At 43.3% G+C, this 12,500-nt stretch overlaps 2 protein-coding genes across 7 annotated transcripts in view; both read right to left on the reverse strand.

Moving 5' to 3' along the window:
- ACAD10 (acyl-CoA dehydrogenase family member 10) overlaps positions 1-12,500 on the reverse strand; it is a 78,189-nt gene that overhangs the window by 19,172 nt on the left and 46,517 nt on the right. For 5 of the 6 annotated variants that reach the window (XM_085879039.1, XM_085879040.1, XM_085879041.1 and 2 more), the window contains 3 exons: positions 7,722-7,891; positions 6,326-6,556; positions 6,046-6,186 (listed from right to left, as the gene is read on the reverse strand). In XM_085879039.1, the coding sequence (XP_085735165.1) occupies positions 6,046-6,186; positions 6,326-6,556; positions 7,722-7,891 (542 nt within the window). The remainder of the gene's footprint in view (positions 1-6,045; positions 6,187-6,325; positions 6,557-7,721; positions 7,892-12,500) is intronic. The other variant, XM_085879042.1, reaches the window with a different exon arrangement.
- Positions 8,006-11,216, reverse strand: LOC147028538 (uncharacterized). Its single transcript, XM_085879052.1, has one exon. It carries the CDS (start codon positions 10,331-10,333, stop codon positions 8,870-8,872), a length of 1,464 nt encoding a protein of 487 aa, XP_085735178.1. The 5' UTR covers positions 10,334-11,216; the 3' UTR covers positions 8,006-8,869.

The following is a 12,500-nucleotide window of genomic DNA, read 5'->3' on the forward strand; positions in this document are numbered from 1 at the left end:
CACTCCATACACACACACATACATATTGTTGTGGGCCGGGGGTCGGTGGCGAGAACGACCACGAGGTGGGGAAAGCTTGCGTCATCTCCCACCAAACTCCCCGGATAACTCCGCGAGCCGGCGGGTCGTTTAACCGACCGTGGCCGCCAATATCTCAACCGCGTAGCGTAGGGTCTATTTATCTATAACCAATTTACCTAATTAACTACGCGATTTCGACTACCGGTGAAACCATGCCCTCGGCACGTCTTGCTCGAACCGGGTCACTCTACCTACTGCGGTAGAGTTCCAACTACCGACTACCAACTCCGGTTCGGGTGCAGCCGAGCGGAAACTGCCAAAGCCGTGCCAGCTGGAATTAACGGATTATCGGGGATAAAACCCCACCTGAACTCAGATCCGAATCATGCTGGACCAATTCAATAAGGGACAGAAATGGACTGGGAACATTTCTAACAAGTTTTATTACAGTAAATGAAGACACAAAGCAAGACTTAACGCGAATATGCAAGAAGTATTTACAATGATCCAAAAACACTTTTTCAGTTCTACTTAAAGACGGGCCCACACGCAGGCACACACACAAATGAAAAGAAACCCAGAGTTCTTTATTGGACCCTCGCAGGTGAGGAGAGAGACAAGCTGGGGGTCAGAGTTCGGTTGGGTACCTGGCCGTCGGAGAAGGGGGTACTCCGTGCTGCGGCACCTGACAATGGTCGCTGGTCTGGTCCCCAGTCGCATGTGTGGGACTCGAGGTTCGTGGTGGAGCTCGGGTGATGAATAGCGGGCTCCACGGAGGGAGGGGTCGGGGTCGCTCTTTTCTTCCTTGTAGAGGGCCAGCAGAGACACGTTCGCTGCATCGACGACCTTCTTAACAGCAAAAACCCCTTTCGTGACAGCAAAAACCCTCCAAAACTCTCCAAAAAGACCCACCAAAAACTCTCCAAGACCCCAAAAAAAAGACCCCTGCCTCAGAGAGTGCTCGGGAATTTATGGACCTCCCTCAGCGGGGCGGGGCCTTGGTGAACACACCCCGCTGTCCGCTTTTGATTGGACAGGGTCCCACGGCATACCGTTCCGGGGCGGGGCCTTGGCCCCTGCTGGGAAACCCCAGCCACTCTTCCACGCGGGTTCATACTTGACGAGTAACAGTATCAATGTTGCAAAGGTTGTCGTGAAAGAGTTACAACGATCGTAGGAGCCGAGGAATCGGAACCACAAGATCTTGCCTTGGCACGTGAGGGTGCGAGTCGGCAGCTGGTTGGTGGTGGATCGTGATGGGCCGAGGGGTCATGCAGATGGGATGGTTGTTAGATGGCTTGTTGGAGGGTTCGTTGGATGTAAATATTTAATAACCCAACTAAAAATAACTCACAACGCACGCCTTCAATTCTCCCACGAGACAAAAGGAAAGAGATCAGACTACACACATACTTAACGACATAACTTACTTTTGGGACATCTGTATGTTGAATGCAAATGGTTTCCATATCCCTAACAATATATATATATATATATATATATATATATATATATATTTTTTTTTTTTTGAGGAAAACAAGTATTTGATACACTGCCGATTTTGCAGGTTTTCCCACTTACAAAGCATGTAGAGGTCTGTAATTTTTTATCATAGGTACACTTCAACTGTGAAAGACGGAATCTAAAACAAAAATCCTGAAAATCACATTGTATGATTTTTAAATAATTAATTTGCATTTTATTGCATGAAATAACTATTTGATCACTGACCAACCAGAAAGAATTCCGGCTCTCACAGACCTGTTAGTTATGTCTTTAAGAAGCCCTCCCATTCTCCACTCATTACCTGTATTAACTGCACCTGTTTGAACTCATTATCTGCAGAAAAGACAGCTGTCCACACTCAATCAATCAGACTCCAACCTCTCCACAATGGGCAAGACCAGAGAGCTGTCTAAGGACATCAGGGACAAAATTGTAGACTTGCACAAAGCTGGGATGGGCTACAGGACAATATGCAAGCAGCTTGGTGAGAAGGCAACAACTGTTGGCGCAATTATTAGAAAATGGAAGAAGTTCAAGATAACAGTCACTCTCCCTCAGTCTGGGGCTCCATGCAAGATCTCACCTCGTGGAGCCTCAATGATCATGAGAAAGGTGAGGGATCAGCCCAGAACTACACAGCAGGACCTGGTCAATGACCTGAAGAGAGCTGGGACCACAGTATCAAAGAAAACCATTAGTAACACACTACGCCGTCATGGATTAAAATCCTGCAGCGCACACAAGGTCCTTCTGCTCAAGCCAGCGCATGTCCAGGCCCGTCTGAAGTTTGCCAATGACCATCTGGATGATCCAGAGGAGGAATGGGAGAAGGTCATGTGGTCTGATGAGACCAAAATAGAGCTTTTTAGTTAAACTCCACTCGCCGTGTTTGGAGGAAGAAGAAGGATGAGTACAACCCCAAGAACATCATCCCAACCGTGAAGCATGGAGGTGGAAACATCATTCTTTGGGGATGCTTTTCTGCAAAGGGGACAGGACGACTGCACCGTATTGAGGGGAGGATGGATGGGGCCATGTATCGCGAGATCTTGGCCAACAACCTCCTTCCCTCAACAAGGGCATTGAAGATGGGGCGTGGCTGAGTCTTCCAGCATGACAACGACCCGAAACACACAGCCAGGGCAACTAAGGAGTGGCTCCGTAAGAAGCATCCCAAGGTCCTGGAGTGGCCTAGCCAGTCTCCAGACCTGAACCCAATAGAAAATCTTTGGAGGGAGCTGAAAGTCTGTGTTGCCCAGCGATAGCCCCGAAACCTGAAGGATCTGGAGAAGATCTGTATGGAGGAGTGGGCCAAAATCCCTGCTGCAGTCTGTGCAAACCTGGTTAAGAACTACAGGAAACGTCTGATCTCTGTAATTGCAAACAAAGGTTTCTGTACCAAATATTAAGTTCTGTGTTTCTGATGTATCAAATACTTATTTCATGCAATAAAATGCAAATTAATTATTTAAAAATCATACAATGTGATTTTCAGGATTTTTGTTTAAGATTCCGTCTTTCACAGTTGAAGTGTACCTATGATAAAAATTACAGACCTCTACGTGCTTTGTAAGTGGGAAAACCTGCAAAATCGGCAGTGTATCAAATACTTGTTCTCCCCACTGTATACATACATACATACATACATACATACATACATACATACATACATACATACATACATACATACATACATACATACATACATACATACATACATACATACATACATATATATATATATCCTGGTGTTGGCGCAGTGGTTAGAGCAGCGGCTTGGGATCCAAAAGGTCCTGAGTTCAAGCCCCGTTGGGCCACTGAATTAATACACCAGGGGGTTGACTCAGCCTGTCATCCTTCCGAGGTCGGCGAAATGAGTACCAGTGTACTGGGCTGGTGTATACCCCGGTTAAAATAAGTGTACCATATCCCTGTGTCGTAAGAGGCGACCAGGGTTGCGTCAGGAAGGGCATCCGGCGTAAAACATGTGCCAAATCACTATGCGGATCATACGGATAATCCGCTGTGGAGACCCCGAACGGGAGCAGACGAAAGAAGTAGATACATATATATATATATATATATATATATATATATATATATATATATATATATATATATATATATATATATATGTATATATATATATATATATATATACACACATATATATATATATACATATATATATATATATATACATATATATATATATATATATATATATATATATATATATATATATATATAGTTGTGGGCCGGGGGTCAGTGGCGAGAACAACCACTAGGTGGGGGAGGTTACGTCGTCTCCCACCAACCTCCCGGAATTGTAGGCCGTCGCTCCGGATAATTCCCTGAGCCGGCGGGTTGCTGAATCGACCGTGGAACGCCAATATCTTGACCGCGTGGCATAGGGTCTTTTTGTCTCGAACCAATTTACCTTATTAACCACGCGGTGTCGTCTACCGGGGAACCACGCCCTCGGGATGTCTTGCCCGAGCCGGATCACTCTACCGACTACCAACTACCTTTCCAGCTCGGATGCAGTCGAGCGGGCCTGCCAAGAACGTACCGCGAGGATGAACTGATTATCGGGTATAAAGAACGGCTAAAACTCAGATCCGAACCATGCTGGACCAATGAAAGGAAGGACGGAAATGAACTGGGAACATTTCTACAATTGTTTTATTTACAAATAAAAAGACACACGGAAGACTTATCACAGAATATACAAGGAATATTTCCAATGGTGGGATAACACTTATGCAATTCTACTTAAAAGGCGGGCCCAACACACTCAGACACACACACAGATATTTTATTGAAGACCCTTGCAGCCAGAGAAGGAGAACCGAGCTGGGGGGGGGGGGTCGCAGTTCGGCGGGGTACCTGCAAGCTGGAGGTAGGGGTGCTCCGTGGTGCGACACCTGTCAATGGTGGTGCGGCTCGGCCCGCAGTCACACGCGCGGGGCTCGTGCCCGTGGAGGAACCCGCGTGGAGCAGTCGGAGTCCCCGGGCAGAGATCGGGGTCACGGACGGGACCCACGAACGCCAGCAAAAGAACCAGCCAACTCCACGAACGAACCATGAACCACCAACAACACGACACGACGCACCCAACCAACGTTGGTTCTCAAATCCTTTCCTTATTATTGGTTCCTTTCTTCTCAAATCTCCTCAGAACGCGCTTTTGTCTCGTAAAACGCGCTTCTCATCTCTCTCGAACCCCTAAGAACGAAAGAAAGGCAACAAAAGAGCCTCAATACAGGGCGGAGCTCCGTGAAGCACACGCCACTGTCCACCTTGATTGGACAGGGCTCCCACGGGCCCGCCCCTTTCTGGGCGGAGTTTCGGCCTTGTTGGGAGAAAGCCGCTCCTCCCCTCTACGCGTGTTCGAGGGAGGTGGAGGTGGTGCAACTGTCTCGACCATCGTCGGAATTCCGCCTCAGGCAATGGTGCGCTGTCGCCCGTGAACCGAGGGCCGCAAGCACGATGGTACTGTTGGATCAAAATGGAAGATGGTGTTGGAAGATATAACCTACCTAAACCGTCGCAACGCACACCTTTGATTCTCCCATTAGACACAAGGAGGGGTTCTATCTCACATGTACTTAACAGCATAACTAACTTTTGGGACCTGTATGTTGAATGCATATGGTTTCCAGATCCGAAACATATCTATATATATATATATATATATATATATATATATATATATATATATATATATATATATATATATATATATATATATATATATATATATATATATATATATTACACACACACACACACACACACACACACACACACACACACACACACACACACTTTGGAACATTCAACATGACTCTCAACATTGCAACCAGTACGAGAAAACCATGATAAATGTAATCACCAACATTATCATAAGGTAGCACAGACCCGCACTCTGGCAAATGGGCTGGCCTCCAGCGACTTTGACCAAACAGCCAGATAGTCTTTTTCCATTGGTTAGGCATAGTGTGTAATTATTGACAGGGAGTTCAGCCCTGCCATTGTTATGGTCAGACATTAGCCAACATTCCACTTGCAGTATCGCTCAGCCATTTCGAAAAACAACAGTGGAGTGTTGGGAAGCACAGTCCTTATTTGGAGTCATGAATTTGTCAGAAAGGTAAAGCAGGATTTTGATGCTGGATCCGACAGAAATTAAGCATCTCAGACAGTGTCTATGGTTGCTTAGCAAGCAGTCATGCCGCAGAGTTATCTGTGATTCATCGGCTTCAGGGCCGTCGGCTGTGAAGTGGGACTCCCCTCCCTGTCATTAATTACACTGAACTCCCATCACGAACTCGCCATCGCAGTTATCCGAGAACTCCCATCGCGACCCCCATTGCCCCGAACCCGTACCAATATTGTTTGGAAAAACAACAACAAACCAAACAAACAAAGGATATGTGATGTGAAAGAAAAAGGCAAAAAAAAAAAAGGTTGAGGATGTCACTAAAAAGCAAATTAAATTGTCTCTGAGCTCACTTCTGGTGCATATGGTGATTGACCCATGACTTCACACAAGAAAGAGTATTCGACGTTGCTCAGCCCTGCTCCATGCTTCATTTCTGGGTCTATCTCTCTGGTCAGAAAGAGGTTCCACAGGCCTTCAGCCTTGGCTTTCGCCTGGAGAGCATATGAAGCGAGAACAAGCAAGTGGCTCGTTAAGATGATTTTAGAGATGCAGGGAGCACAAAGTGAACAAAAGCAAAACATTTTCTTCACCTCTCTGTTAAAATAACTGTCGTTGTGCATCTCAGGTTACCTTGAGATCTGCAATCAGAGGATGAGGTGTCCATCCTTCCCGAGTGTTGTCGTGTGCCCTCAAGTCAGCCTCGGCAGGATAAACATGACTTTCTATGAAGGTTTTCAAACGGCTCAGCAGAGTTTGAACCCGGAGTGGCAAATCTGCAGGTTCTAATGGGAGTCCTCCAACATGGTGCTGACTTGTCAAGTCTGACTTTGTACAAAGCCCTCTCGAATGAAGAAATTCATTCTGCACAACATTTATAGATTTAACAAAGCCATCCATTTTATCACATTGCTCAAGCTTCAGGGCACCATGTGCAACTTATCTCAAAAGTCATTGACTATTTTGTTTTGCATGAATTGTGCGTGTGCAGGATTCCTTCAATATATGCAGGTTTTAAATGGATTCCTTAATGAGCCTTTCACACCATGAGGGATGGGGGGGGGGGGACTAATAAGTCTTATTTCAACTCTTAATAATAGTTTCAGAATAAAAGTCAAAGAAAAGTATTATTCGATAGGTGTTTTTCCCCAAGCTTAAAAAAAACAACCCACAAAGAAATGGGGGGGGGGGGTGGGAAATGGATATTGTAATTAGCTCTGTATGTGTATGTCCATCTGTCTGTCCATCACCCTCTCTCCTGCTATATGATTGTGCTGAGATTCACCAAACTTGGTAGTTATGATCACTATATGGCAAGAGGGTGCGAGAGGAGTATCATTTTGGCCTCACCCCCGGGAGTGAGGTTGAAGGGTAAAATACCAAAAAAAAAAAATGCAATTACAGGCACATTATAAAACATTTTTTTTATGAAACTTGGAATATGCAATCAAGATTGGGGGACGCATGAGATGTGGAACAATATTTGCATTTGACCCCGGGCTCATAGCCCAGGGGATGGGGACTGAGGGTCACATGGGTCAACACAGAAGATTTTTTATTTTAATTTTTTTTAACTCAAATTTGATATTGGCTCATTCCTGGTCAAACGTTGTGCCGTCTTTCGACTTTGCTTTAGGTGGGAAACGTGGGGATTTGCATGAACACCAGAGATGATGGAGAATGTAAACAACAATAGGAGTACAAAGCAATGAAGGAACAAGGTGGAAAGAATAAAAGTCAGAGAAATGAGATCAAAATATCAATCAAAAAGCTGATTCATCTCTAGTTTTCCATCATCAGATATCGGCACCACAGTGACAGCTTGTGCTTGGTTTGTATAATTAGATATTTTTAAGGTAGTCACATAGCATCCAAATTTGTTAAAATAATAATAATAATAATAATAATAATAATAATAATGTAAAATAAACTTAAGGTCACTGCAACACCCATCCCTTAATTTAAACATGCACCACTCTGAAATCATTTAACTGAAAAACTAAGCAATTGGAGAATCAATTGATGTTACCCTTTTTGTTGTGTATGTACAAAATGTCCGGCTGCTGTGAGGATTGCCCAGTTTCTCTGGTAATGCATTGAAGATCCGAAAGCCTTCCTTAGTAGCAAAGTCCCAAGCCAGGTCTGCACAGTCAGACACAAACTTGCCGGCCTCCCCAGCACTCGCAGAGCTTGCCTGCCCTTGAAGGCAAGCAAACAAACAAACAAACAAACAAATAAAACACAAACAAACAAACAAAACTAGAATTGCAGACATGCACAATAGTCCATGGGCCAGATTGACCCCCCCGTGCACTCCCCCCCCCCCCCAGGACAGTATGAGACCTGTTTTATTTTACTCCTTAGACCTTCCCATACCTGAAAAGTGGATGCCACCATCACGAAATTGAGATGGACTACCTGTATGACGTCACTTTCAAAATGGCCACCAGCGAAATCAGCAAAATTTCAATTTTGCACATATCTCAGCTGCTATCATAGCTAGAGACAAAACCTTGGTGTCTACACCCATGTTTTTGAGGTCAAGGGATACAATGGTGCACATAAAAAATTCCTTAGGTTAATGGATCATTTAAAATTCAATAAAGCGGACACGGAATCCAGCGGAAATCTCATTTTCGCACAAATTTTCACGTCTATGATTAACCATGTGCATGGGATATTAGCTTTCGTTGATTTGTATGGATCTCATGGACATGTTTATCATATCCAATGGACTTTCATATGACTGACACAATTGCAGTATTGCACTGAAAGAGTCTATGTAGCATTCAATATGTTATGGAATTCAACATAAAACAGAATCACCTGTACATGTGAAAGGTCTTTTATTGTTGTTCAAATGAAAGCAAAACAATAAACAAATAAAATAAAATAAAAACTTGATGTTACTTCATCATATCATTGTTGAAAACAAAACAAAAAGGTAAAATAATAACAATAATTATCTTGACTAGAACATTGACAATGATTGTCAGGGAAGATAGAATGCAAGCTCCTGAAAAGAAAAACTATACATTATAGAGACCATGAAATAAATAAATCAAATTTTAGAGGTACATAAATTAATTGTAAAACAAATTAACAGCCATCACACACAAAGGATTATTTTACATGTATGTACTAGCACATCACAACATCATGACTGTTCTTCAGTATTCAATAGTCTTCACTCTCACTACCAGACATGTTCGCGTCAGATGCCCCATCTTGGTCAGAGTCATCGGATGAGGTGGCATCATCATCGTCATCATCATCATCACTGGGAAGTTTGTCATCTTCCAGCGCTACCTCAGGGGGAATCAATGGTCTTCGGAACCACATTGGTTGAATGTTACCATCACTAAGAAGCCATCCATGACCATCTGTTGCTCGTGGCACTCTTGGTTGAGGCATATCTGCAACTTTCCAGATACCAACCTGGTAGTTAGCACGTTTTACATGTTCTTGTAGCGCTTTCTGGCAAGGTGGCAGTTGACTCGTATCTATATTCCGCTTTAAGTTGATATTACCATCTGTGCCTCCAGATTTCTCCCTCAACATTGCTCCACGAGCTGTGTCCACAGACTTGAAGCGCCCTCGTCCATAAATGGCACAGGTGAAGTGTTCAAGTTCTCCAAATAATGTAGTGGGAACTTCCCACATGCCTCTGAGTTTGGACAATGCATCTATGAAGGCTTCTGATTTCTGGAGATGTTTGATGGGTCGAACTTTCCCAATCCCTTTGTATGCACTGGTGGTGTCACAGTGTGTAAGTGCATGGAGGGACATCAGTGCAGTACACATTCTCTGACCATATTGACTGGCTAGATCAGAGATGCTTAAGAGTCTCTTCTTGTTACCTGAACCAGTGTCAAAAATAATTGTAATTTCAAAACTTGATGCGTAATGTAGCATTATGAAGAACACATCACTGTCAGGGCTTCGGATACGTATTGTGCCATAACCTTGTGCCTGGGCGTAGGCACAGTACAGAACAATCCTGGTGTCTGTTTCTTCTTGGTCTGAATAAAGCTCAGGTAACTCTCTCTTTGTGACTGTTAGCCCGTCATCACTATTCAATGCATAGCAGTGGCCTTGCACCACTAACACAACATTCCTCTGCACAAGCTTAGGAGCAAAGGAATTTGAAGACCACACATCCTTGATCACATCCACCAGCTGAGACTTGTTCTCGCCAGTCATGAGGAAACTCTTCCAATCTGCTGGTTTCTTCATTAGTGGACCTCCAATAATTAGCTTTTCACCCGACCCACGTTGCTGTCCTTCCATGTTCTTGATGGAGCCCTCCTGGTTCATATCTGAAGTAAAGATGAAGTTGGTTGTTTTGGGCATATTGTCAAATATCTGATGGCAAATCAGTTGAAAGTTGCCTGGGATATCTGTCATAGTGTGGAACACAGCATTGCCATCTTGAATGAGTAATGTGTCTGCATCGTTTGGAAGTGGAGCATCATCTATATCTCTCAATAGGAATTGCATTCCTTTTGATTTGTCTGTTTTCGCCATATACCCATCAGCTGTCCCAAGACTGTATGGCACAGGGCTCAATGGATATTTCATCAGTTCGTCAACGTTGACACGACCGTGGGCTTGAGGTTTGACTAGAAGCTGTATGGCCATGCTGCTGTGCCAAAGGCCAAAGACAGAATCTAAAACAAAAGTAAGTGATGATCTTATTCTGTGCAGTCTTTAGTTTCACTGTCTTGGCATTGGAATGAAACGTTTTCAACTTCAGTTTATTTAATGGATCAAAGAAGTGCTGCTTGGTGTCAAGTCGTTCTTTTATGAATGTCTCCTTTGCTTCTCTTCCAATGGACTCTGCTGCCATCATGTCCTTCTCCACTGACGTTGGAGCTGGTACACCAGATGAAATGCAATACAACTTATCATGATCTGGTACATTAAACGGGTTGAGGAAGCTTTGGACTGCATCCATTGTTTTCCTGACACGCTTTTCGCTCTTCTGCACTTCAGCATCTCTTAGATCCTTGTTTTGCCGTCCACCATGTGAATCGGACTGCATGTCAGCCTTGGCATACGTAACATCCACATACTGTGCCCGTTCATGTGTCGTCTTAGCCCACCTCTGGTAAGCACTGAAATTTGTCAAAATCCCTGTCAAAATCTATGGGCCCAACACTGGAAATATAAATACAACATAACAATGAATAGAAACATGTATAGCAAGTTCACTTGAAAATTTGCGCGAAAATGAGATTTCCGCTGGATTCCGTGTCCACTTTATTGAATTTAAAATGATCCAATAACCTAAGGATTTTTATGGGCACACCATTGTATTCCTTGACCTCAAAAACATGGGTGTAGACACCAAGATTTTGTCTTTAGCTGTGATAGCAGCTGAGATATGCGCAAAATTGAAATTTCGGTGATTTCGCTGGCGGCCATTTTGAAAGTGACGTCATACAGGTAGTCCATCCCAATTTCGTGATGGTGGCATCCACTTTTCATGTATGGGAAGGTCTAAGGAGTAAAATAAAACAGGTCTCATACTGTTCTGGGGGGGGGGGTGCATGGGGGGGTCAATCTGGCCCATAGACTACAAGTTAATGCAAATTCCTCCCCAAAGTTGCACTCATCAAGAAATAACGAAAAAAAAAAAAAAAAAACAGAATGTAAAAAAATTATGTCCCAGCAGTCCTAAATTATCATTCCTACATCTAAACCTTTTGAGCTTTGACCCATGTAAAATCAAAACTGCCCTCTTGTAAACCTTGTAAATCAATACTGAAAAAAAATAAAATAAATAAAACCGCCATCAAAACAAGTCTTACAAAATGTTGGTCAATGCAAACAGTATGGTTGGCGGCCACGTAAAACAGGTGCACACATAATAAAGGTATTTCAACGGCACAGAATATTACTCTCTGCAAACCTGAATGCTTAACGTTCTTTGCCATATTAAGACATTAAAACTCCAGACCAATCTTTACCTGCTTTACTCCGAAGGGGGCTGTGGCAAGGTATTTATTGTGCCAAGTCTTGTCTGGATTGGTTTAAAAGCAGTGCTTGGTTGAAACCAGAAGCCTTTATTTCTCATTGCCTGCCCTTGAAGGGCAGTTTACGTTTTGTATCCCACTGAGAGGCCAAATCTTCACTGATGGGGCCAACCTTAACCAAAACTCGACAGCCAACTCGACAGCCGATTCTGACATTTAATCCCTTGTGGAATCTAATGGAATTCAAAAAAATGAATGATTGTCCCTTTAAATCTAAAGAGGTCATACCATTATTGAAAGGTATTCCCACGAGTCACCAACCTCCATCAGTCTGTTCAGAAAATGGTTGTTGACACAGACGCACAAAAGCACGTATTTTGCCAATTATTGTCTGGATTGGTAAAAATGGCAAGACAAATAAATATTTGCCATTTGAGGGGGGGAAAAAATGGAATGGAAAAAAAATATATTTAGAGGCCCATGTCAAAACAAAAACCTTAATTTTGCAACCGATTTTGAACTTTGATCGACATAAAATCTGAAAGATGACCAATTGAAAATTTTATATAAATCTCTATAGAGATTGCTTGGATGAGATTATTGGACAAGTGCTTGGAAGGAACCTTTGTGTCGAATTGTATCTCTGTCGAATCAGACACAATGGAATGGTGAGGGAAAATTCAGGTTATATTTTCACCCCCGTCTGTCTGTGAGCAGGATATCTCAAAAAGTTGTGGACCGGTTTGGACATGTTGGGTATATGACATGGTTTGTGTTGTGGACATGTTGTGTCCACCACAAGTTGTGGACATGTTGGGTAGATGACAAGT

Source organism: Eptatretus burgeri, chromosome 4, assembly GCF_056783735.1.
Source record: "Eptatretus burgeri isolate ZD-2024b chromosome 4, Ebu_testis_v1, whole genome shotgun sequence".
NCBI lineage: Eukaryota > Metazoa > Chordata > Myxini > Myxiniformes > Myxinidae > Eptatretus > Eptatretus burgeri.